The sequence below is a fragment of the Bubalus kerabau genome, chromosome 1, assembly GCF_029407905.1.
Source record: "Bubalus kerabau isolate K-KA32 ecotype Philippines breed swamp buffalo chromosome 1, PCC_UOA_SB_1v2, whole genome shotgun sequence".
NCBI classification, from domain to species: Eukaryota; Metazoa; Chordata; class Mammalia; order Artiodactyla; family Bovidae; genus Bubalus; species Bubalus kerabau.
Window position 1 is genome coordinate 229,796,163 of NC_073624.1, and position 25,019 is coordinate 229,821,181.

The window sequence follows — 25,019 nt, forward strand, 5'->3', positions numbered from 1 at the left end:
CATTTGTGATGAGAAGGAAAAACAGGTAATTCTGATGTACAGTGTTTGTTATAAAAAACACCCTGTCCTCTTCTCTTGCCTTCTCCAGGCACTACCAGGCAGTTCCTTCTGTTGATTTTAGCTGATTGCACACATGTACTGTTCCTTCTTGAGCAGTACAATTTAGGCATTGTTCTTTGATTTTCAATATGGAGGATTAGGCTTTAGCTCTTTTTGACTCCTTCTCCAACGCCTTGTCCTCTCAGTACATAATATGAATTAGATCACTTGCATTATTACCTGTGTAGATTCTATTTATAGTTGAATCAGGTAGTGACGCATAATTACTTTTATCTTTTCTGCACAATCTTGTTATAATAATTTTTTTGTTTGTTGGTTTATTTCTTAGTTTCACCATGTATTGTCTGTGTAATTGCCTAAATAAGGACCATATTCTCTGCTGTTTCAGTAAATTTGTCCTCAAGACATTCTAGTATCTAGCCCAGACTCTTTGCTGTCTGTCACCAACAGTCAAACTTAGGATTTCTTTTTATCTATCTTGGGAATTTCCTTGGCCTCTCTCACATATTAGGTTACCAGTTTCCTGTATCTCATGTCTTTTTTTGTGTGATTTATTTCTTTATTTTGGTAGAACATAGTTTCCTGACAAGGAAACTATAAGGTAGATTCTCCAGGCCTCCAGGATTCTGAAATTTCCTCCTAGTGTGTTTAGATTTGATTTAAAAAAAAAAAAAAACTTATCCTGCTTGGGACTTGTACTTCCTATATCTAACCAATAATATCTTTTATAAATTCTGGACAATCATTAGTCTCATCTCTTTATATATTGCCTCTTCTCACTCTCTTTATTCTTGTCCCCTGGGACACAGAGTTGGTACATGACCTTATTTCAGTATCCAGATCCCTTAATTCTCTTTCATATTTTGCATGATTTTCACTTTCTTTTTAGCAGTCTGGATAATTTCTTCATAACTATCTGCTCCTTTCCTATTTCTCTTGCCTAAATATTTAAAGTGTCCATTTAGTTTTTAATTTCGAAGACTAAATTTTTAACATCTGTAAGTTCTGCTTGGTGCTTTAAAAAATTGTACAGGTCTTTATTTTTTGTGTGTCTTTTCTTTTCCCGCTTATTTTATAGTTTCTGACAGTTTGATTGTCTGATGTTCTGGGGATCTAATCCTGCTCTTGCTGTCTCTGATGATGCTCACTTACATTGGAGTTCTTGTAATTTTGGATTTTAAGCTCATCTTCAGGACAGGGTTATCTCTTGGAGTACCATGTGGCCTAGATTAAGAATGTGCCCTCCTGGAGACATTTTAGTTTTTCTGTGGGTATTAATACTAGCATTAGTCCAGGACTTCTTTTTTGTTGTGGCATATTTCTCAGCATTGAGTTCCTTGGAACACATGTGTAGTATACATTTGAACCTGCGATCCAGTGAAAGCAGGCCTGTTATGAGTTTTCAGAAAGAACTTTTCCTTTACTCAGGACCCAAGTCAAGATGAAGAAACATCTTTGTCATTTTCTGTGTAGGTAGAGGGGCATTTCTTTTCTACTCCCCCATTTCTCTAGCGTGCATGAGGAAAGGAGCTTGTTTCCTGATTCTCCCTGGGCACTAATGCCCAAGTCTCTGAATCACTGAGCTGGGCAGTGCTCTCTTCTTTGCCCACCCTGTCCACTTGGGCTACTGCTGCATCAGCTTAGCTGTTCCTGCTCTGGATTTCCATTCCCTCTGGTTGGGGATCCCTGCTGATTTCCTTTACTTTCTTGCAATACTTGCCATCCAGTGAAAAGGAAGTTTGTTATAGCTGATCTTGCATTTCTAGGTGTTTTGTAGTAGGGAGATTTTTCTTGTCCATAGTATTGCCATTTGTACTTTTTAAAATTAGAGATGGAAGAGAAAAGAACATCTGGCTGGGAGGATCAGGAAAGGCCTTAGAGATGAATGTCAGAGCCTAGAGGCATGGGAGGGGTCACAGCAGGTGCAAAAGCACAGAGGCAGGAAATGACTATGCAGGAATGGAGAAAAGCACGTGACTTTCTTTCACTGGAGTGTCAGCGAAGAGGAAAAATGAGGCCAGAGGCAGAGGATACCAGATCACAAGGTTTGTTTCAGGAAGTTTACACTGGGAGCATATATAAGATGAATGGGTGTGGGTGGCAGCAGGTGGGAGAGGGGTTTGGATTTGAAAAAATGATTCTGGAGGCTGTGGAAATAGTCAAGGTGATAGGTAGTGTGGTCTGAATGGGGTAGTGGCAGGTGAAAAGGAGGGAACAGTTGGGAGAAGGAGGGTGAGAGAGAGTCAGTGAACCAGATAAAGAAATCTGGGTTGAGAGCTGCGGGGGGCGGGGGGGTGGGGGGGCAAAAAAGGAAGAAAAAGCCAAGCAAGCACATTGTCTTAATCCTGGGAAATGAATTTAAAATGTCAACAATTATCTGAGCTGCGTTCTACCTTTTAAGATTTGTTCAAATACTAATAAATAGTTCATCGACTCTGTAGGCAGCTAAAGATGTTTTTAGGCCACTTGGTGAATAGTTGTCTCTGGACTAAAGGCAGCATGTTCCAGTAGAGCTCCCAGAAGTGAATCTGGATGTGTCTGTCTTTCCAGAACCTGCTGACATGACGAATCATGGGGACGATGCGCTGTCCTCTAGAACTGGTGCTCCAGATGGGGATGATCGACTCTCTGAGGACAAATCCTTGGTCCAGCAGAGGCTGGCTGTCAGGGAACTCATTGACACTGAGGTCTCCTACTTGAACGTGCTCCAGCTCTGTGCCTCTGACATTAGGAGCCGCCTGCAGCAGGTACCTGGGTGGGGCCACACTCAGCTTGTCTTTATAGAGGCAGACATGGGTCCCGGCTTCTGAGACCTCACATCTGTTCCTGGGGCAGGCTTGATGAAGGGGAAAGTGGTGAATGTGAAGTCGTGGTACTTCTACTACTGGCCCTGCAACCTTCAGCAAGGTTTTTGACACCTTGGAGCCTTAGTATAAAAAGTGTTAGTTGCTCAGTCTTAGTATATTCTTCTGCTAAATGGGCAGAGAAGAATCACCTCAGAGAATTAAATGAGCTAATGGATAAGATAGCCCTTTATTTAGTTTAGAACAGATTGTTTTAGGTGACCTATTTGTAATTGTCTCATTTAGAGGGTGGTAACATGAAAAAGTTATCATTACATGGGTTTCTAGTTTAGTATTCATTTTTTACATCTTTTTCATCCCAGTTTCAGAAATAACATAGGCTCTCTTTCTAAAATTTCAACCATCCCCTAGCATGTAAGGTCCATAAGGGGAAAGGCTGTTTATTAATAGTTCAGTGTATTCCAGTTCTTGACATATAAATAATGGACTCCAATTACTATTTATTGAATAAATGAAATAAGCAGATAATGTAGATGAAAACCCTCCCTTATTTTACCCTCCAGAAATTGGGATTTTTCCTCTGGAGGCATTAAACAAACAAATATAGATCATTACTTATTTTAGCAAAAATAAAGCATACTGTAGATATTTTTCTACAGTTAGCTTCTCCCACTTGATTGTGCATCCAGGGCTTCTATCTTTATATATATCCTATATAGGGCTTCCCTGGCAGCTCAGCAGTAAAGAATCTGCCTGCAGTGCAGGAGACACAGGAGATGTGGGTTCAATCCCTGGATTAGGAAGATCCCCTGGAGGAGGGTATAGCAACCCACTCCAGTATTCCTGTCTAAAAAATCCTATGGACAAAGGAGCCTGGTGGGATACAGTCCATAGAGTTGCAAAGAGTTGGACACGACTGAAGCAACTGAGCACAGTCAACATATGTAGATATCCTGCATCCTTTTAACAGTGGTGCAGTTTAGCTCATAGGGGCTGGAGTTCAGAATGTATCTAAAGGTAATAGTGGTAGGTGCCAAGTGTGTCAGAGCTGGAAAGAAGTCCAACTTCCCACACTTACATGGCAGATGGGGAAATGAGAGAAGAAAAATTATAGTTGGCAGCAGACCTAGGATAACGCAGTTCAGCTTTCCTTTCATGGTGAGTGCTCCATCTCTTCCTCTCTTCTCTTAGAGTAATAAAAATACCTAACTTATAAAATTTCAAAGTCCTTTCAAACATTCCTCTGGAACAGTCTTCCCAAGAGAGATGGAACCCCGATGGCGTGACTATTCTGGACTACTGTCCGAAACCTACCAAAAAATCACTCTTACCGAACTCCTGAGCAGCCTTCCACAGAGTCTTTGTTCCTTTTAGCTGCCACAGGGAGATCTGGATGTCCTGTTCTCAAACATCGATGACATCATCAAGGTGAACAGCAGACTGCTTCATGATCTGCAGGAGACAGCCTCCAGGGAAGAAGAACAAGTACAGCTAATCGGTGAGCAAAAAACCAGGCAGTTGGCAGCCTGAGATTCCCGTGGAATTGTTCTAGGCATATGGTCATTGCTGTACTTTCCCCAGCATTCCAGGGAGATGCAGCTCAATGAGAGGCTGTTTGGGGAGTCCCTGAAATACAGCATGTCAGAGCTGGCAGGACCCTGAGATGATATCCAGCCCAACCCCATCACTATAGATGAAGAGACTGAGGCCTCAAGACAGAGAGGACATACTGATAGACACATAATTAGTTAGTGGTGTGGCTGAGACTCTATCCCAGGGTTTTTCACAGTCGTTCACTCAGTAGGTGCTTAGTGATCACCTGCAGTGTGCCATTCACTGTGCTGTGTGCTGAGGTAACAGAAAGGTCCAGTCAGCCAGAGGGTCTGATCGTCTGTTCTTTTGGGTTAGTGAGTGAGAGAGACAGAAGATACACAGATAAACAGGAGAATTTGAAGTAGTAATTTGTAATTTAAAGAATAACAAATATGGTAACTTTTGAGAAAAGAGAAGGCCTCCTGAGGAGAGGACATTTGAACTGAGACCTGTTAAGGAGGAGCCAGCTATGAGATGATCTGGACAAAGAGTAGAGAAAATAGGTATGCGGAGGCCTATCCTTTGGCAGAGGTGAGCCTGGGATATTTGATGGACAAGGCTGGTGAGGCTCCAGGGCAATGAATGAGGGGAGAGTGTAGGAGATAGAATAGAAAAGGCAGAGAAGGACCAGATCCTGCAAGGCCTTCTAGGAGTGTGGATTTTCTCCTAAGTGTGATGAGACCTCACTGGACAATTTTGAGCAGGGGAGTGATATGGTCAGATTTCTTTTTCAAAGATCCTTTTGGTAATTGTGTACAGTGGATTGTGAAAGAGTGGCAAGAATGGAAGTAATGAGATCAGCTGGTGGTTTTACCTTCACCTAGGTGAGAGATGGAGGTGGACTCCTGATTCTGAAATAGTTAGGATGACCAGACATAAAGGAGGAGGAATGAGTAGGTGTAAACCTCAAACTTCTGCAGTCCCTTCCCGTCTCCTGTTCTGGAGCTACTTGATGAAACTTCTATGGTCAGAGGTTTTCAGGTGGGGTCAGAGGACAGAGGTGGATGGGCTCAGAAAGGTAGAAGGGTGCAGGCTCAGGAGTTGTGATGCACAGGCGTAGTACTCCATGGCCTGTGGGATCTTCCCAGACCAGAGATTGAATCCATGTCTCCAACATTGACAGGTGAATTCTTTATCACTGAGCCACCAGGAAAGCCCGACTATTTTTTTTAAATGATAGAGTAATACAAAATTAAGGAACGAGATTTTTTAGTAGTATCTAGGTAATATTTGCCTGCAAAATCCCATGGACTGAGGAGCCTGGTGGGCTGCAGTCCGTGGGGTTGCTAAGAGTCAGACACGACTGAGTGACTTCACTTTCACTTTTCACTTTCATGCATTGGAGAAGGAAATGGCAACCCACTCCAGTGTTCTTGCCTGGAGAATCCCAGGGACGGGGGAGCCTGGTGGGCTGCCATCCATGGGGTCATACAGAGTCGGACACGACTGAAGTGACTTAGCAGCAGCAGCAGCAGGTAATATTTTTATCTTTTATCACTTTATCTATATTTCTGTTAATGATAACCACTTATTTGAGTGAGATTTTTTATTACATTTTATTTGTACTGGATTTTAGTTGCAGCATGTGAACTCTTAGTTGAGGTATGTGGGATCTCGTTCCCTGACCAGAGATCAAACCCAGGACCCCTGCACTGGGAGTGCAGAGTCTTAGCCGCTGGACCACCAGGGAAGTCCCTTGAGTAGAAATTGTTACAGCCTCAGGTTGAAGATGCTCCAGGGATCTGGGGACTCTGAGGTCAGCATCTTCTGTTGGTATGGGTTTGAGATTCAACTATTCCTTGTTAAGGGTCCTTACCTGTTCATCTCTGCCTTCCAGCTGAACCTGTAAAAAGTTAAGATGCTACTTTGTCCAAGCCTGGTGACATCTCCATTCCCTGGCTTCCCTGTTTCCCTGATAGATTCGCCACATAAAATACAGGATGCCCAATTACATTTGAATTTCACATTAACAATGAAAATTATACTAAGTTTACTGAATTATACTAAGTTTATCCCATGGAATACTTGGGACATACTTATATTAAAACTTTCATTATTTATCTGAAGTTCAAATTTAACTGAGCATTTTATGTGTCATCCTGCCTACCCCCCCCCACCTCCCCCGCATTTTGTCAAGCCTGTCCCCTGGCCTTTACCAAGTGTACAGAAAATAGCCTTCTCATCCTCTGCCCCTTATGGTTAGCCAAAAAGAGATACAAAGAATCCACACGGGCTTTTGTTTTCCTAGGTGCAACTTTGTGCTTGATCATGGCTGAGCTGGTTTCTACCAGCTCTTCCTATTCCTCTCTCAGCCCTCAGGCCCTGCTATGCAAGGGAGGCCCTTATCCCAGTTCCATACCACAGCATTTTAAAAGATTTTTGGACATCAGGCATGAACCTCCCAAATGAGTCAGGTTCCATGTTCTTACGAATGCTTTCAAATACAGCTCCCAGTGGAGTTCCCCCACGGGCTCCTGTCACTGGAAGGCACCGTGTTCTAGTTCAGTCTTATCTAAAAGAAATGCAGTGTGAGCCATGAATTTAAGACTTTTGAGTAGCTCCATTAAAAAAACTAAAGCAGTGAAATGAATTTTAATATATCTCATTTAACCCAATATATCAAAATAATATTTCAACATGTAATTAGTGTAAAACTTATTCATGGTACATTCTACTTTTTTTTGTACAAAGTCTTTGCAATCCAGTGTCATTTACACTGACAGCACATCTTAATTGGGATTCTCCGTATTTCAAGTTCCCAGGAGTCATATATGGCTCGTGGCTTATAGGTCAAGTGGTTTAGAGCAGGGGCTTTGGAATTGACTTGCAAGGTTCTGTCACTCACATCTCGTTCATGTCTCTGAGCCTCAGTTTCATGCCATCTGTATGAAAATAGTACCCATTTTGGTGCCAGTCATGACTATGGGTACCTAAATCAGTCCTGAATATTCACTGGAAGGACTGATGCTGAAGCTGAAACTCCAGTACTTTGGCCATCTGATGCAAAGAACTGAATCATTTGAAAAGACCCTACTTCTGGGAAAGATTGAAGGTGGGAGGAGAAGGGGACGACAGAGTATGAGATGGTTGGATGGCATCTCCGACTTGATGGACATCAGTTGAGTAAGCTTTAGGAGTTGGTGATGGACAGGGAAGCCTGGTGTGCTGCAGTGCATGGGATTGCAAAGAGTCGGACACGACTGAGCAACTGAACTGAACATGAAATAGCCTTTTTTATTCTCATGACCTTGTTACTTATTGATTATTATTACTAGTGGACAACAGAGGATCCAGGTATACCCAACAGAGGGTCCATGGGGTCCCAAAGAATCGGGCACAACTTAGTGACTGAACAAAAACATTATCATCCCCATTTTATTTGCACTGGATTTTAGTTGCAGCATGTGAACTCTTAGTTGAGGTATGTGGGATCTCAAGACTCAGAAAGGTTAAGTAACTTTCCTAAGGTCAAACAGCTTAACCAGGCAGAGTCATGATTTGAGTAGCTCCTTCAGACAACATCCTGCCTCCCTTTCTCATTTCTCCAGCCAGAGGTAGAGTGGCCTTTTGAGAGTAACTCTTAGCTGCTGTAACTTCTTTCCAATCTGTGACTAAGGAGGACAAGAGGAGAAGAAATAAGTCTTTGGTGCCCCTGCATTCCTGCCTGTTGGACAGCTCTGCTCTGTGCTCTAGGGAAGTTTGCTTTTCTCCACCTTCAGTTACGGAAATACCCCTGCCCCTGGCCATGCTGATGTGATGCAGTTTCTTTGGCAAAAGTCACATTCCTGCAGAAGAACCTAAGTAGAGAAGAATGTGGGAACTGCCCCAGGTTTCAGGGCTACGCCCAAGCTATCTCCAAGTGAGGTCATCTCTGCAGCTAGCTGATCTCCCTATCCTATGCATTCTGCCTAACTGCAGTTTTGGGTAGTCTTTCCTGGTCACGTTCTCCCTTGTTCTGGGGGCTTCTCCCGAGGGAGTTCTTTCTGAGGATTGTCTTGAGCAGCACTGGGGAGGGGTTATGCATCCTGGGGTGGTAGTCTCGCTGTGGGAGCCTTTGCTGAGAGCTGGACCATGCTAGTCCAGTTACTCCCTGTCTCAAGGGGGGCCGGGTACATTTCACAGGTACAACACATAGCATCAGCAGGCTTTAGGCTTAGCTGGGCTTCCTGTGGTCTGTGGCTTACTTGCCCTTTTGTGACTAATACGTTTCTCTTCACCCTCACCACTATCCAAATAGTCTTGCTTTTTTAAAAAAACATTTATTTATTTATTATTGGCTCTGCTGAGTCTTTGTTGCTGCATGGGCTTTCTCTAATTGTAGAGAGTGGGGCCTATTCTCTAGTTGTTGTGCACAGGCTTCTCCTTGTGTGGCTTCAGTTGTAGAGCACAGGCTCTAGGGCACATGGGCTTCAGTTGTTGCAGCTCATGGGCTTAGTTGCCCCAAGACATGTGGGATCTTCTCAGACTAGGGATCAAACCAGTGTCCCCCGAATTGCAAGGAGGATTCTTATCCACTGGACCATCAGGGAAGTCCTGTAGTAGCCTTTTAATAGCTATTCCTCTTTCCATGTTTTACTCCTGATTTAGTCTCAACATAGTATAGCTCTAATAGACATTTTTTTTCAGCACTTTCAGATTTACAGAAAAATTAAGTAGAGGGAATTCCCAGTGGTTAGGACTCTATTTTTATTCTACATATATTGCTTGATTGATGGCATTAAAATTGATTTATAATATTCTTAATATATATTAATAGTTTCATGTATACAACATTTCATTTGATTTTATATATACTACAGTGTGCCCACAACTGAAAATTTAGTTTTTATTTGACACCAAGCAGTTGACCCACTTTAACCGTTTTCAGTTCAGTTCAGTTCAGTCCAGTCGCTCAGTCGTGTCCGGTTCTTTGCGACCCCATGAATTGCAGCATGCCAGGCCTCCCTGTCCATCACCAACTCCTGGAGTTCACTCAAACTCATGTCCATCGAGTCGGTGATGCCATCCAGCCATCTCAACCTCTGTCGTCCCCTTCTCCTCCTGCCCCCAATCCCTCCCAGTATCAGAGTCTTTTCCAATGAGTCAACTCTTTGCATGAGGTGGCCAAAGTACTGGAGTTTCAGCTTTAGCATCATTCCTTCCAAGAGCACCCAGGACTGATCTCCTTTAGAATGGACTGGTTGGATCTCCTTGCAGCCCAAGGGACCCTCAAGAGTCTTCTCCAACACCATAGTTCAAAAGCATCAATTCTTCGGCACTCAGCTTTCTTCACAGTCCAACTCTCACATCCATACATGACTACTGGAAAAACCATAGCCTCAACTAGACGGACCTTTGTTGGCAAAGTAATGTCTCTGCTTTTGAATATGCTATCTAGGTTGGTCATAACTTTGCTTCCAAGGAGTAAGCGTCTTTTAATGCCATGGCTGCAGTCACCATCTGCAGTGATTTTGGAGCCCAAAAAATAAAGTCTGACACTGTTTCCCCATCTATTTCCCATGAAGTGATGGGACCAGATGCCATGATCTTCATTTTCTGAATGTTGAGCTTTAAGCCAACTTTGTCACTCTCCACTTTCACTTTCATCAAGAGGCTTTTTAGTTCCTCTTCACTTTCTGCCATAAGGGTGGTGTCATCTGCATATCTGAGGTTATTGATATTTCTCCTGGCAATCTTATTCCAGCTTGTGCTTCTTCCAGCCCAGCGTTTCTCATGATGTACTCTGCATAGAAGTTAAATAAGCAGGGTGACGATATACAGCCTTGACGTACTCCTTTTCCTATTTGGAACCAGTCTGTTGTTCCATGTCCAGTTCTGACTGTTGCTTCCTGACCTGCATATAGGTTTCTCAAGAGGCAGGTCAGGTGGTCTGGTATTCCCATCTCTTTCAGAATTTTCCTCAGTTTATTGTGATCCACACAGTCAAAGGCTTTGGCCTGCCCCCAATCCCCCTTTCCACCTACATTTATTAATTCTTATTCTATAAGCAAGAAATGTCCCTTCCATTCATTTTTTAAAAGTTATTTTTAGTTTTCAAATTTTTAGGTATAGTTGATTTATAGTGTTATATGTTTTAATTGTACAACATAGTGATTCACAGTTTTTATTATTTATTTATTGTATTTATGGCTGTGTTTGGTCATCATTGCTTTACACGGGCCTTCTCCAGTTGAGGTGATTGGTGGCTACTGTCTAGTTATGCTCAGGCTTCTCTTTGCGGTGGTTTCTCTTGTTGTGCAGCATGGGCTCTAGGCCTGTGGGCTTCAGTAGTTGTGGCACTGGTTCATAATTTTTAAAGGTTACAGTTATAGATTTTTTATAGTTATAAAATATTGGCTCTATTCCCTGTGCTGTACCCATTCGTTTCTTTATTCAACTTTTATATAAGTATAAACTCATGGATATTTGCTTTATTCCATGAGTCAGAACCCAGTACTATTATTATTCATTTTCTTGCTCAAATTTTACCAGCTTTGGCCATGGGGAGCTCTTTCCAGTTGACACCTGTGTCCTTTCAATGTGTCTCTAACAATGTGTGAGTACTTTCTTGCTTTCTGACACCACAAGGTGTTCTCAGCTCATCTTGTATTTTCCCTGCCCTATCCTTGCGATCAGCTTTTCTCCTGGGAAACCTGGTTCCTACCTTTGGTGTGCTCATTGCTCCTGGGGTGTCATTGCTTCTAGGCCCTCTTAGCTGATATTTAGGAAATACGTGTATATATACCAACACACGCATGTACACATATCTACATTTCTTTCTATATCTGTCCATCTATATTGTTGTTTAGTTACTAAGTCATGTCCAACTTTTTGCGACTCCATAGACTATAGCCCGCCAGGCTCCTCTGTCCATGGGATTTCCCAGGCAAGAACACTGGAGTGTGTTGCCATTTCCTTCTCCAGGGGATCTTCCCAACTCAGGGATCAAACCCACATCTCCGGCAATGGCAGTTGGATTCTTTACCACTGAGCCACCAAGGAAGCCCGTCTATATTTATATATTTAAAATACATAAAACCATGAGTTCCTACTAATACCTCTAATTCCAGTCCAGTATCTCAGGGTTCATTCTAATCTTTCCTCTTTTCTTATTTGCAGCATCTTTCTGTGAAAGGTGAAATGGTTGCCATTATCTACAGTGTATTTACTTATTTGTTCAAAGTTAGTAGTCACTTAGAGTATTTTTTTTTTTTTGGTTATGTTATATTTTAATAAAAATTACTAGCCTGTACTTTTGTGAAAAATACTTATGTTAATTTTTTCATACACCCTTCAGTGTGGTTATGTTATTCATTTGTAATAGAATTAGGTTCATTCCTTATTGTTTGTATTCTATTTGGGGTTCCTTCCACATCCTGGTTGGTCTTAGCTGTATATTTATTTTGGGAGTATGTAAAATATTACCATGGTTCCAAGATCAGAGCTATATAAGAAGGTATATTTAGTAAAGCACTGTTCCCCTCTCATCCCTACTGTCCTACCCCATTCCCTGTTCTTTCCATCCCATTCTGTCTCCCCAGTAAGTAACTAATCTCATAAGTTTCTGTTTTTTTTAAAATATAGAATGTCACAACTTGGCGTGTCATTTGTGTGCAGGGGATTGCTGGTCTTTCTTGTATTGTTATTAACTTTAGTGTAAGTGCTATTGAAATTGAGCATGGGCGTGATCCTTTTAAAACAAAAACTAGATCATTCTCGCCCCTGCTCAAAACCTTCTAGTTGCTTCTTGCCACCATTAGAATAAAGCCTGAACACCTTACTACACCGTATTTACTTACTTCAAGGCCGTACATAATCTGGCTTCAGTTTCCTGTTTATTTTCTCTACTTTGTGCCCTTGCTCACTGTGTTCCAGCCACACCTGCCTTCTGTGTCACCTGCATGTCAGGCATTCACTTGCCTTAAGGCCTTTGTATTTGTCCTTCCCTAAACCTGGCACTGCTCTTCCCTCAGACTTTCCCAGGGATGGATTCTTTTGGACTGCGATAAACATCCACATCTTTATGGAGGTCTTTCCTAAATAGATCTGTATGTATGTGCTTAGTTGCTCAGTCATGTCTGACTCTTTGCGACCCCGTGGACTGTAGCCTGCCAGTTTCCTCTATCCCATGGAATTTTCCAGGCAAGAATAAACTGGAGTGGATTGCCATTTCCTACTCCAAGGGATCTTCCCAACCCAGGGATCGAACCCACGTCTCTTGTGTCTCCTGCATTGGCAGGCAGATTCCTGACCACAGTGACACCTCTAACTCTTTATCTGGCTTTGTTTAAATCTGTGGTACTTATCACTACCTGGCATCAGTTCAGTTCAGTTCAGTCGCTCAGTCGTGTGCGGCTCTTTGTGACCCCATGAAACGCAGCACGCCAGGCCTCCCTGTCCATCACCAACTCCCGGAGTTTACCCAAACTCATGTCCATTGAGTCGGTGATGCCATCCAACCATCTCATCCTCTGTCGTCCTCTTCTCCTCCTGCCCTCAGTCTTTCCCAGCATCAGGGTCTTTTCAAATGAGTCCTCTCTTCGCATCAGGTGGCCACCAAGTATTGGAGTTTCAGCTTCAACATCAGTCCTTCCAGTGAACACCCAGGACTGATCTCCTTTAGGATGGATTGGTTGGATCATCTTGCATATGTAATATATAAATAAATATATTTATTTATTGTCTGTCTTCCCCCTGAGAATATCAGCCCCATGAGGCAGGGTCATTATTTCATTCAAAGAACTTAGAAGAGTGCCTCATACACAGTCAGTACATAAGTAGTTGGTAAGTTTTGGGAAAATGAGGTTTGTGTCAGGTGCTTTATGTGCATTTTTAAAATTAATCATCCCAGTGAACACTTGGAGGTGAGTACTATTTATATTCCCATCTATAGATGAAAATATGGAGGGTCAGAGGGATAAGATACTCACCCTAGACTATGCTACTGGGAAAGGGTTGGCTGGAGATCTGGCCTTACTTCTCTCTGACTCCAAAGCCCACATTTTGACTATCCATGCTGTGCTGTAGGGTGTCTTTGTAAACAGGGTTTAGATACTGTTTATTAAGCACACACATGACATCATTGTGTCACTTAATCCTACAGCAGCCTTTTGAAAGTGACATGAAAAAGTGGGAGCTGAGGAAGATGAGGTGACTTGCCCAAGGTTACAGTGCTGGTTAAGCCGGGCAGTCTTACGTCAGAGCTAAAGCGCTTAGCTGTGTCACTCACGGCCTCCCTGTTCTAAGCAAGAGGACATGCAGAAACGCTTTTGAGAACTTGTTGCCTTTTCACTGTCAGGTAACGCATTCCTGGAATTCCAAGAGGAGTTGGAGCAAGTCTATAAGGTGTACTGTGCCAGCTACGAACAGGCCTTGCTGCTGGTAGAGACCTTCCGGAAGGAGCCAGAGCTGCAGCGGGAGATCCAGGGCATCATTGAGGCAGTGCTGTGAGTAGAATGATCCCTACGGATGCCGAGGTCAGGGGCTGTTAAAGTCTCACCCTAGCTTGGGGCTGCTCACACTGTTTCAGGAGTGTCCTAGTCAGGCCGGGCTGGGCTATGCTGCAGAGACAAACAACCCCCAACTCTTTCAGTGGTTTCAACCAATGAGGTTTCCACCTTCCTTATGCTCCAGTGTGGGTTAACTTGGAGCTCTTCCCAGTGTCATGCTCACTCTGGAACTCAAGCTGACACCAGCCACTGTCTAGAACATGGCCAGTGACTTGGCAAGGAACAAAGAACTCTGGAGGGTCTCACACTGGTTACTAAATGTTCCAGGCCAGAAGTAATATCCATTGCTTCTCATAATTCGGAGTCCAGAACTAATCACCTGACTTCATCCAGTACCAGGAGGGCATGCCTTCCAGCCATGTGTTCAGAGGTGGAAAAGCAGAAACATTTGGTGAACAGCACTGTGCCCATCATAGGGAGGGCAGTGAGATGGTGGGAACCATGTGCTGTAAGCAGCAGTGGCAGGAAGCAGGCTTGCACCACCTGAGGAGACCTCTCTACAGATGGCTGGAGTCCTGGCCCACAGAAAAGGATCAGAACTGCCTTGGGGGGCCTCACAGCCCAGAGCTGGCACCAGTGAGTGGGAGCTCGGGGTAGAGATATGTACAGAATAAATTTTTTAAATTAAAATTTTGAACAGGTACGCTTAACACAGTTTAAAAGCTTTAAAACATCTGAATTTAAACAGTAAAAGCAAAAGATCTCCCCTGTCCCTTCATCCATCCAATTGCTGCTACTACCTGCAAAGTCAAGGTAACCACTTTTAAATTCCTTATGGATCTTTGTAGAGTTCCTGTATACCTATACAAGTAAATCTAAATATATACTCTTATTTTCCCATCTTCTTATAAAAGTTTATAATTTTTTTCACTTATGTTATATCTTGGAGGCCTTTCCAATTCAATACATATATGTATGACCCTTTGAATGGCTATGTATTCTTCTACCATGTGGTTGTTCCACAGTTTATTTAACTGCTCTCTATTGATGGATATTGGTTTGTTTCTATTCTTTGTAGCATTACAGATAATGCTATGTGATTATTCACAAACATATATTATTTTATTGAAGTGCAAATAAAAGTATCTATAAGTTAAATTTCCAGATGAGAAATTGCTAGATTAAAGGAAGTATGTGTTAATAATTTTGATAATATTGCAAAATTTCTCACTGTAAAGGTAATACCAGTTGATATTCCCATGAACAAATATAAGGGTGTTTCCCCTCAGCCTCACCACCAGAGTACATTGTGAAACTTCAGAGTATTTACCACTGAGATAGGTGAAAAATGGCATCTCTGTAATGTTTCATTTTGTATTTATCTTCTTATGATTAAAGTGGATCATCATATATTTAAAAAGACTTCTATTTAGGACTTCCTTGGCGGTCTGGTGGTTAAGACTTCGTGTTCCCAATGCAAGGGGCACAGGTTCAATCCCTGGTTGGAGAATTAAGGTGCTGCATGCCATGCAGCATGGTCCAAAAAAAAAAAGCTGTATCTTCCCCAAGCTTACCAAATGAAGATAGATGAAGGCCATCTTCTGGAAATCAGAATAGTATAGGAGGAACAGAGATTATTATTGTTATTTCATCTTACTTAGGCATTTCCTGTTTACACCAAGAGAGTGTAGATTTTGGTCTTTAAAGCTAGCGTTATCTCATGTGGATCCTCCTGCTATCTCTCTTCCTTCTCTCCCTTATCCTTAACTCTTGTGCCCCCTGAAGCCTTCTTTTGAAGTAGCCATGTCCTAGCCCCTCCCAGCCTTTAAAAAAGCCTACTTTCGTTTTCTTTGATTCCTTTGGTCCCTTCATGGATCTTACAAACTTAGGCTTTTGTAAGAGTCACTAAATAATTTCTACAGGAGTGAGGCAAGTAACAGAAATGAGGGAAGCGGGACGCCAGCTGTGAGACAAAAGGGAGTAATGGAGGCTGTGGCAAATCAGAGCCAGCAGTCCCTGTATAGAGTGTAGCTGCAGCCCAGCCTCAGCTAATCACTGTTGCATCAAGTAGCTTTTGCTATAGCATATCACCCCAAATATAGTGGTTTAAAATATAAATCATCTCCAAAATTTGTTTAAAGCAAATATTTCTCAAGGTCACATTTGTGCATGTTAGCAATTTAGCTGGACTCAGTAAATGATTTTTCTAGTCCTGGCTGAACTCCCTCACATGTCTGTGATCAACCATAGGTCAGCTTTGCTGATGTTGGCTGGACTTTCCTATGAACGTGGGACACACGAGCTGACTCAGCTCTGCCTTTTGAGATCTTGGCTTAGAACTGGCATGCTGTGCCAGGCTCGGGAGGTGGGAAAATAGTCCCCACTTCTTGGTGGGAGAAGCTTCAAAATCATGTTCAAAGGGTATAGATACAGAGAGTAAAGTAATTGCAGCCATTTTTTTTGTAAACCGTCTACCTCAGTTGCTGTGTAGAAATATGATTCCACTGTGGCCAGATCCTCTGATCTTTCAAGAGAAACCAGAAGCTTTGATGTAAGTCTCTGCAGTGTTAAATATTGGCATCTAGTTCAGACATGTCAGAAGCACTGTGTGGGGGGCCCTAGTTGGCACAGAGGCTGCTCTTTGTCACATCTTCTGCACTCTGGTCTTTCCCAACTAGGCCAGACATTTCTCATGGGCTTTGGCGCCAGGCAGCCTGGCAACAAATCGAGCTCTCTGCTCTTTATTCACCTTGGCAGGAGCCATTTAGTGTCTCAGAACCTAGTTTCCCTACATGTAGAGTGGGAGTAAAAGCAACAGCTCATGGGGATGTAGACTCATTGCATGCAGGTAATACTCAGTAATTCCCTAGTAAGACCATAGCTATGGTAGGTATCTTGGTTAGGAAGGGATTATGCTTCCCTGAGACCACACTGTGGCTCTCTGCTCCTTCAGTCCCAGTGCTCCCTTTTTATAACAAATTTATTATCCTGAGTTACATTCTGAAAAAAATTCTCCTGCCCATATACATAATTGAAAAAAATAAACATAATGGCTTAGCTATAATTAAAAGAGAAATAAAAGGAAGGTAATTTCTAATAATGTAATATGTATTACATATGTAATATATAATATGTATAATGTAATGTATGCAAATGCTTGGGCACCGCTATACTAGCAATCACATGCTTATAAGAGAAAAAGAGTCAGAAGCCATTCTGTACACAAAGTACAGAAAACCAAAAGAGCAGAGAATATGTGTACCCTGGAATGACACAAACTTGACTTCCTTGTGTATGATAAGAGAAAGAAGGAAACAACATAATTGAAGTAGGGATAATATTACATACTGGGAGGCAGAGAAAATGAGGAATGATGTTCTTACAGATGGCCTGTGTCGTATTTACAAAAGGTAGTATCATAGTAATTCCCAGTGTGAAGATATGTGACTGGATGGAGTCCAGGTGTCACAAAAATATCTTAGTTCTTCTAACTGCAGCCTGTTTCAAGGCATTCATTCAGTCTCTGAATGTTGAGAGGGGCGTATGAAACGTAGAACAATTCTCCATAATGTGAGACTGTCCTTGCAGGATATTCTGCTTCCCTGGGACCCTGTCCACTAAATGCCTGCAGCACCCCAGAGCCTGCAGGTTTTAAGATTGCCCTCAATGAAATCCTCTGGTCTAATGTTGCAGCAGGAATGACATCCTTTCAGTCATCCCAATTTTACTCTGTGTATTTACAGGAAGACAGAAAATAGACTTCCTACGGGAAAGTATAGACATTGGATGGTGGGTGGGTGGATGGATAGAAGGAATTTTAAGGGGCTCCTACTATGCATGCTGCTCTAGAACTATTAATCACCTTCCTCCTGAAACAGTCATCCCGGCTTTCTGTGCTGATGATCATGGGGCTCTTTCTGGAGCCTGGCTGACTAGGATCACACCAGCTGGATATCCAGAGACGATAAATGGCACCATCTCATTAGATCTTTGTGATTCCAAAATATATGCTACCTCCCACTTTTTATTTGGGTGGGTGAGTTGGTGAGGTGTTTAGTTTATCCTAGTTCTTAAGGCTGGAGAAGGCAATGGCACCCCACTCCAATACTCTTGCCTGGAAAATCCCATGGATGGAGGAGCCTGGTAGGCTGCAGTCCATGGGGGTCACTAAGAGTCGGAGACGACTGAGCGACTTCCCTTTCACTTTTCACTTTCATGCATTGGAGAAGGAAATGGCAACCCACTCCAGTGTTCTTCCCTGGAGAATCCCAGGGACGGGGGGGCCTGGTGGGCTGCCGTCTATGGGGTCGCACAGAGTCGGACATGACTGAAGCGACCTAGCAACAGCAGCAGCAGCAGCAGCAGCAGCTCTTAAGGCAGCGCTTCCCTCCTGGCGGCCAGTGGAATCAGAGGCTTGTCCTTACAGCCACAGGAAGCTTTGCCTTAGGGAGACCAGTCTAATGGCACAGCTTTCAGTGGGGAGGAGAGGTGGATCAGGCTAACACAAAGCACCCGCAGTTCCACAACAACTTAGGCAGAGTGTTGGGAGAAGACACATAATCTGTTTTCCTTTATTGGCATTTTTTGATTAAGTATGAAAGTAACATACTTATTGAAAAAAGGAAATTTCAAACAATACACAGATTATACAAAGTAAAAAGTATAAGTCCATTCCCCCTTGGTTTCCTGTTTCCCATGCCTCCCCCTAGTAGTTAACATGTCCATCCAAATTTGATTCTGTGTATTTACAGACAGGTAAGAAATAGACTTTCCATGGGAAAATCTAGATGTTGGATGGATGGATGGATGGATAGATAAATAGAAAGAATGAATGAATTAATGAATTTTTAAGGGACTCCTACTCTAGATTCTAGGGCTTGTTTTTTCACTTAACCATAGCCATGAATTATTTTACCATGTTCCTTTTTTTTTTCTCTTTTAACCATGTTCTTTAATGGCTATATAGGGTTCTTTTCCAGGGCAGCTTATAGTCAGCTCATCCCCTGTTGATGGATATTTGAGTTGTTTCCCAAATTTTACTGTCACAGAATTGCTGAATAACTTCTACCTTTATCCATGCTCACTTGAGTTAATATTTTTATGGGTAGATTTCTGTAGTAGGATTGAGGGAATTGTATATTTCACAAATTGCTAAATTACTCTCTAAAAAGATGCCACCAACTGATACTCTCACCAAGAGAATGTAAGAGGACTGTTTCCCCATATTCATCCAACTCTGGGTGAGTCTTTAAATTTTTTTTTTTTTTGGCCACACCATGTGGTGTGGGAGATCTTAGTTCTTCAATCAGGATTGCACCCATACCCCCTGCATTGGGAACACAGAGTCTTAACCACCAAACTACCAGGGAAGTCCCAAGTCTTTTAATTTTTATTGCCCATCTGATAGGCTACAAAAAGAGTTTTCTCCAAATTACTTTAGAAAGGCTGTAAAGAAAGAGGTTGCTGTAATTCTGTAGTTCTTGTTGTGGAGAAGAGATGTAATCATCTCTTTGAAGGCTCCCTGCCCTCTGTCATCTCTGACTTGTGAGGCAATAGTTGTCCCCATGAGACAGTTGTCCTTTTCTCATGAAAAGTAAGCCCAGAGGACAGAGTTTTGCAAATATCTGACCACTGTTTCCACCTCTCCTGCCCACAGTCAGCCAGGCACTAGGAAACCCTTGGTGAGAGCAGATGGTCAGCACAGGCATATCCTGACAGATAGTTCAACCCCTGCTTTCCAACCTCCTGCAGTTAATGGGAGGGAGAGGGTAGTTCCCACCTGCTGTGTCTGTTCCAGGCCTTATGGCTGATCTTTCCTGGACATTTGGTCTGGAGGTTTTTTCCATAGGAAGAATAGCAAGAGGCAAAGGTACTGTAGAGAGCCAGATAATAGTCAAGAGAGGTATTTGTGAGTCTTTGTGGAGGAGGCATGCTTACACATTGATGTTTGAAATCCTCATGTGTTTCTCAGAAGGTGGGTCTGAGGGCTGCTGGTCATGATCAAAGAAAGACTGTTGGAGCCTTGTCCCAGATGCCATTGACGTGGGCACTCTTTCTGCAACTTCTAGACATCATCAGGAAAGGGGCTAGAAATAATCATTTATGCATCAAATGGTACATCTGGAAGGGACCTTGACACTATTAGTTCCTGTGTTTTGTATTTTCCTTTTTCAAATTAAAATTTTCAAGCCCTATTGAAAAATAGAATAATGTATGAACACACACACCCATCACCTGAAATGAGCAAGTATAAATGCCTTCTGTTTGCTGCATCTAATTTTATACTGAGTAATTTAAAGGAAATTACAGATACTATGAGTCTTTACCCTTAAATACTTTACACGCCTCTCTAAACATTAAATTCCTATGATTAAAAAAAAAGTTTGGAGGGGGCTGTGCCCCAAGGCTTGTGAGATCTTAGTTCTTCCACTGGGGATTAAACCTGGGCCTATAGCAGTGGAAGCACTGAATCCTAACCATCAAACCACCAGGGATTTCCCAAGTTCCTGTGATTTTAAAAGAGCTTCTTTTTTGAAGCAGCAGGACCATTTTTTAAAATGAAATACCATGTGCGTGTCCAGCAGATGGAGTTGTGCTTGAGACATACCCAAGTAGAGATCTCAAGTAGGCTAGTTGACCATGTGAGTCTGGAGCTTGGGGCAGAAGTAAGAAGTGGAGATCTGGGTTTGCCATGTGTTTAAAGCCGTAGGACTAAAGGAGCTCAGGAAGAGAGTGAGTGGAGAGAGGAGGCCCCGGGGCACTCCAGCATTGAAGAGAAGCCAGGAGAGTGGCCTGTGGAGTAAGAGAAACAGGACAAAGGGCATCTCTGGGGCCAAAAGAAGAAAGTGTTTTGAGAAAGAGGGAATGGTCTGCTGTGTCTGCTATTGAGAGACCGAGTAAGCTGAGGACAGAGAACTGACCTTTGGATTTAGTACATATGGGGAACCGAGGTCCAGAAAAGGGTAAAGTGAGAACTAGCAGCACCCAATGAGGAAATTGAGGACCCCCGAAGGAGGGCGACTTGCCTGAGATCACACAGAGAGTTAAATAGCAGAGCTGGGACTAGACCCCAGGCCCTTTGGTGCCCCCAAGGGTGGACTTGACCTACTTAACACCAGCCTTCTCCCTCAGGCCGCAAGCGGGACCTTCAGGCCTCAGTTTCTTGCTGGTAATTCCTCTGCAGAGGATTACCAAATACCCATTGCTGCTGCAGAAAATTCTGGAAAACACACTCCCTGATGCCAGTGCCTACGCTGTCCTTCAGAGGGCTACTTCTGCCCTCCAGGATGTGGTCACCAACATCAATGAGTACAAGAGGCGCAAAGAAGTGGGTAAGGACTTGGGGCATTTAGGTGATATATTAGTGAGAATGCTTCTAGTTAGCAAAAAACTCACCTCAAACTGGCTTCACTAGTAAAGGGAAGACAGTCACTTATGTAACCTGCAAGTCCAGAGGTAACGTGGGCTTTAAGTAGGATTTAGTCTGGGAGCTGGTGTCATTTCCCTATAATTCTCTTGTCTCTGACCTTCACTATGTGTCACTTGCCTCTTCAAGCTGGCCTCCCTCATAACAGTAAGTGGCTATTGCTCTCCTAAGACTCACGTCTGAACACCACACCTTCCAGGAGAACGTGGACCCTTTCTCTGCTTAGCTGTAAACACTAAACTGGAGCTTCATTCTAATAGGATTTATTTGAGTCATATGCTCACCCTGAACCAGTTGCCATGGTTAGGGGTATGCCATGAACTGTTTGGCTTATGCCTGGGTTGTAAGCCTTTCTTTGAACCTGTCACTGTGGTAGAGGAGTGGGGATCGTGTGAATTGGCTTATAACAGTCAGCAACCACTCCCTGAACTAAAGTGAAATCATTCTTATCCAAACCACATGGCTGCTATACTAAGGAGAAATGAATACTGGAAGGCAAAGAGCTGTGTATGTATCAGGGATGAGGGTAGGAGGAGAAAGTGGGGAGATTGTTGCCTCTCAAGTTGCTAAAACAGAAAGGTCTGCAGAGTGTCACAGTGTCCTAGGTAGAGGAAAAACTTACACAACTAAGACAGTATAGTAACGATAATTTAGCTAATGTTTACTAAGGGGTAGCTATGACTTGTTTTTTTCACTTATTATTTTGTTTGATCCTTACGATAGTCCTGAGGTTGGCACTGTTAGTCTCATTTCACAGTTGGGTAAAATGAGAGCTTAAGTCATTTGCTTCATTTCCATCATCTTAAGTGATCTCCCAGCAATCCTGGGATGTGGTTGGCCTCATTTACAGATGCGGAAGCTGAGGCGCAAGAAATCAAGCTGGTATGAACCTCTTCAGTCAGTGAGGACTCTGAGCCCCGTGTTTTACCTCGAAGATTTGCCATTCTAATGGGTGTGACCCTGACGTTTGAGAAGAGGGCCTAAGAGGTGCCCAGCTGGGATGTCAGGGTCTCTTACTTTCTTGGGTCAGCCCTGGTTCCTGTGCCTTCCTTTTCCTCTGTTGGTGCAGCCTCCAAGTACACCAAGGTGGAGCCGCTGAGCCTCCGGGAGCGACTGGCTCGCATCAATACTCACACCCTCTCTAAGAAGACCACCCGGCTGAGCCAGCTGCTGAAGCAGGAGGCGGGGCTTGTTCCCAGGGTGAGCAATGGACTGGAGGAAGGGTTGCATGCCAGCCATCCCAAGGGGCAAGATGGTGCGGTGGTGAGGTGGAGTCTTAGACTGCTTTCAGAGATGAGAAGACTGAGGCCAGAAAGGGGCAGAGTAGGCACCCTCACTTGATTCTTTTGTTTAAAGTTTGCTGGTTTTTTAAAGATTTTTTTGCTGTGGACCATTTTTAAAGTCTTTGTTTGAATTTATTTCAATATTGCTTCTGTTTTATGTCCTGGGATTTTGGCCACAAGGCATGTGGGATCTTAGCTTCCTGTTCAGTTCAGTCGCTCAGTTGTGTCTGACTCTTTGCAGCTGCATGGACTGCAGCACACCAGGCTTCCCTGTCCATCACCAACTTCCGGAGTTTACTCAAATTCATGTCCATTGAGTCAGTGATGCTATCCAACCATTTCATCCTCTGTCGTCCCTTTCTCCTCCCGCTTTCAATCTTTCCCAGCATTGGGGTCTTTTCAAATGAGTCAGTTCTTTGCATCAGGTAGCCAAAATATTGGAGTTTCAGCTTCAACATCAGTCCTTCCAGGGAACACCCAGGACTGATCTCCTTTAGGATGGACTGGTTGGACCTCTTTGCAGTCCAAGGGACTCTCAAGAGTCTTCTCCAACACCACACTTCAAAAGCATCAATTCTTCAGTGCTCAGCATTCTTTGTAGTCCAACTCTCACATCCCTACATGACTACTGGAAACACCATAGCTTTGACTAGATCGACTTTTTTTGGCAAAATAATGTCTCTGCTTTTTAATATGCTGTCTAGGTTGGTCATAACTTTTCTTCTGAAGAGCAAGCATCTTTTAATTTCCTGGCTGCAATCACCATCTGCAGTGATTTTGGAGCCCAAAAAATAAAGTCTGTCCCTGTTTCCATTGTTTCCCCATCTATTTTCCATGAAGTGATGGGACCGGATGCCATGATCTTAGTTTTCTGATTGTTGAGCTTTAAGCCAACTTTTTCACTCTCCTCTTTCACTTTCATCGAGAGGCTCTTTAGTTCTTCTTTACTTTCTGCCATAAGGGTGGTGTCATCTGCATATCTGAGGTTATTGATATTTCTCCCGACAATCTTGATTCCAGCTTGTGCTTCATCCAGCCCAGCATTTCTCATGATGTACTCTGTATATAAGTTAAATAAGCAGGGTGACAATATACAGCCTCGACGTACTCCTTTCCCGATTTGGAACCAGTCTGTTGTTCCATGTCCAGTTCTAACTGTTGCTTCTTTATCTACATACAGATTTCTCAGGAGGCAGGTCAAGTGGTCTGGTATTCCTTTAAGAATTTTCCACAGTTTGTTATGATCCACACAGTTGAAGCCTTTGGCGTAGTCAATAAAGCAGAAGTAGATGTTTGTCTGGAACTCTCTTGCTTTTTTGGTGATCCAACAGATGTTGGCAATTTGATCTCTGGTTCCTCTGCCTTTTCTAAATCCAGCTTTAACATCTGGAAGTTCACGCTTCATGTACTGTTGAAGCCTGGCTTGGAGAATTTTGAGCATTACTTTGCTAGCCTGTGAGATGAGTGCAATTGTGCGGTAGTTTGAGCATTCTTTGGCATTGCCTTTCTTTGGGACTGGAATGAAAACTGACCTTTTCCAGTCTTGTGGCCACTGCTGAGTTTTCCAAATTTACTGGCATATTGAGTGCAACACTTTCACCACATCATCTTTTAAGATTTGAAATAGCTCAACTGGAATTCCATCACCTCCACTAGCTTTGTTCGTAGTGATGCTTCTTAACCAGGAACCAAACCCACACCCCTGCACTGGAGGTTAGGGAAGTCCCTCTGCTTGGTTCTGAATAGCCAGGGTGGGCTCTCTCCTCTGCGCCTTGTGCTGGTCTTTCTCCAGGGCCTCTTGATACAGGTGTGTGTGTGTGTTTTCAGTCACTCAGTTGTGTCTTTTCGACCTTATGGACTGTAGCCCACCAGGCTTCTCTGTCAGTGGGATTCTCCAGGCAAGAATAATAGAATGGGTTGCCATTTCCTTCTCCAGGGGATCTTCCTGACCCAGGAATCAAACCTGAATCTCCTGTGTCTCCTGCTCTGCAGGCGGATTCTTTACCTCTGAGTCACCAGCAAAGCCCCTTGATGCAGATAGGAGAACTTATGTCTGGGCCTGGGCAAGGAACCCAGGCTACTAGTAGAAACTTAGGTTGACTGAGTACTTACTCTGAACCAGGCATTAATGGTTCCACACAATGAAGTACATGTTCATATTATCCCCATGTTGCAAATGCGGAAACAGGTTCCAAGAGGGCAAAACAATTGCCTAAGTTCACACAGACAGGAAGCAAGTGAACCAGGGCTCATGTGTCTGATTTCATGGTCTGAATACAAAACCACTAAGCCGCACTCACTGCCTCTAACCATCCCACTCAGTTTGGGGACTGGAGGAATGGCTCTGATGTGTGGGTCTGTGGAAAGGTGTGTGTGTGTGCTTCCTAGCAAGGACTTGGGACAGAGGTGTACACTGCCCCCATGT

At 43.2% G+C, this 25,019-nt stretch overlaps 1 protein-coding gene across 12 annotated transcripts in view; it reads left to right on the top strand.

The window, feature by feature from the left end:
* ARHGEF37 (Rho guanine nucleotide exchange factor 37) overlaps positions 1-25,019 on the top strand; it is a 57,026-nt gene that overhangs the window by 14,408 nt on the left and 17,599 nt on the right. For all 12 annotated transcript variants that reach the window (XR_008706223.1, XR_008706221.1, XR_008706224.1 and 9 more), the window contains exons 2-6: positions 2,611-2,807; positions 4,239-4,362; positions 13,735-13,882; positions 21,017-21,216; positions 22,381-22,511. Coding sequence is in view for 6 of the 12 variants with exons in the window: in XM_055558240.1 (XP_055414215.1) it covers positions 2,622-2,807; positions 4,239-4,362; positions 13,735-13,882; positions 21,017-21,216; positions 22,381-22,511 (789 nt within the window). In the remaining 6 variants the exon portion in view is untranslated. The remainder of the gene's footprint in view (positions 1-2,610; positions 2,808-4,238; positions 4,363-13,734; positions 13,883-21,016; positions 21,217-22,380; positions 22,512-25,019) is intronic.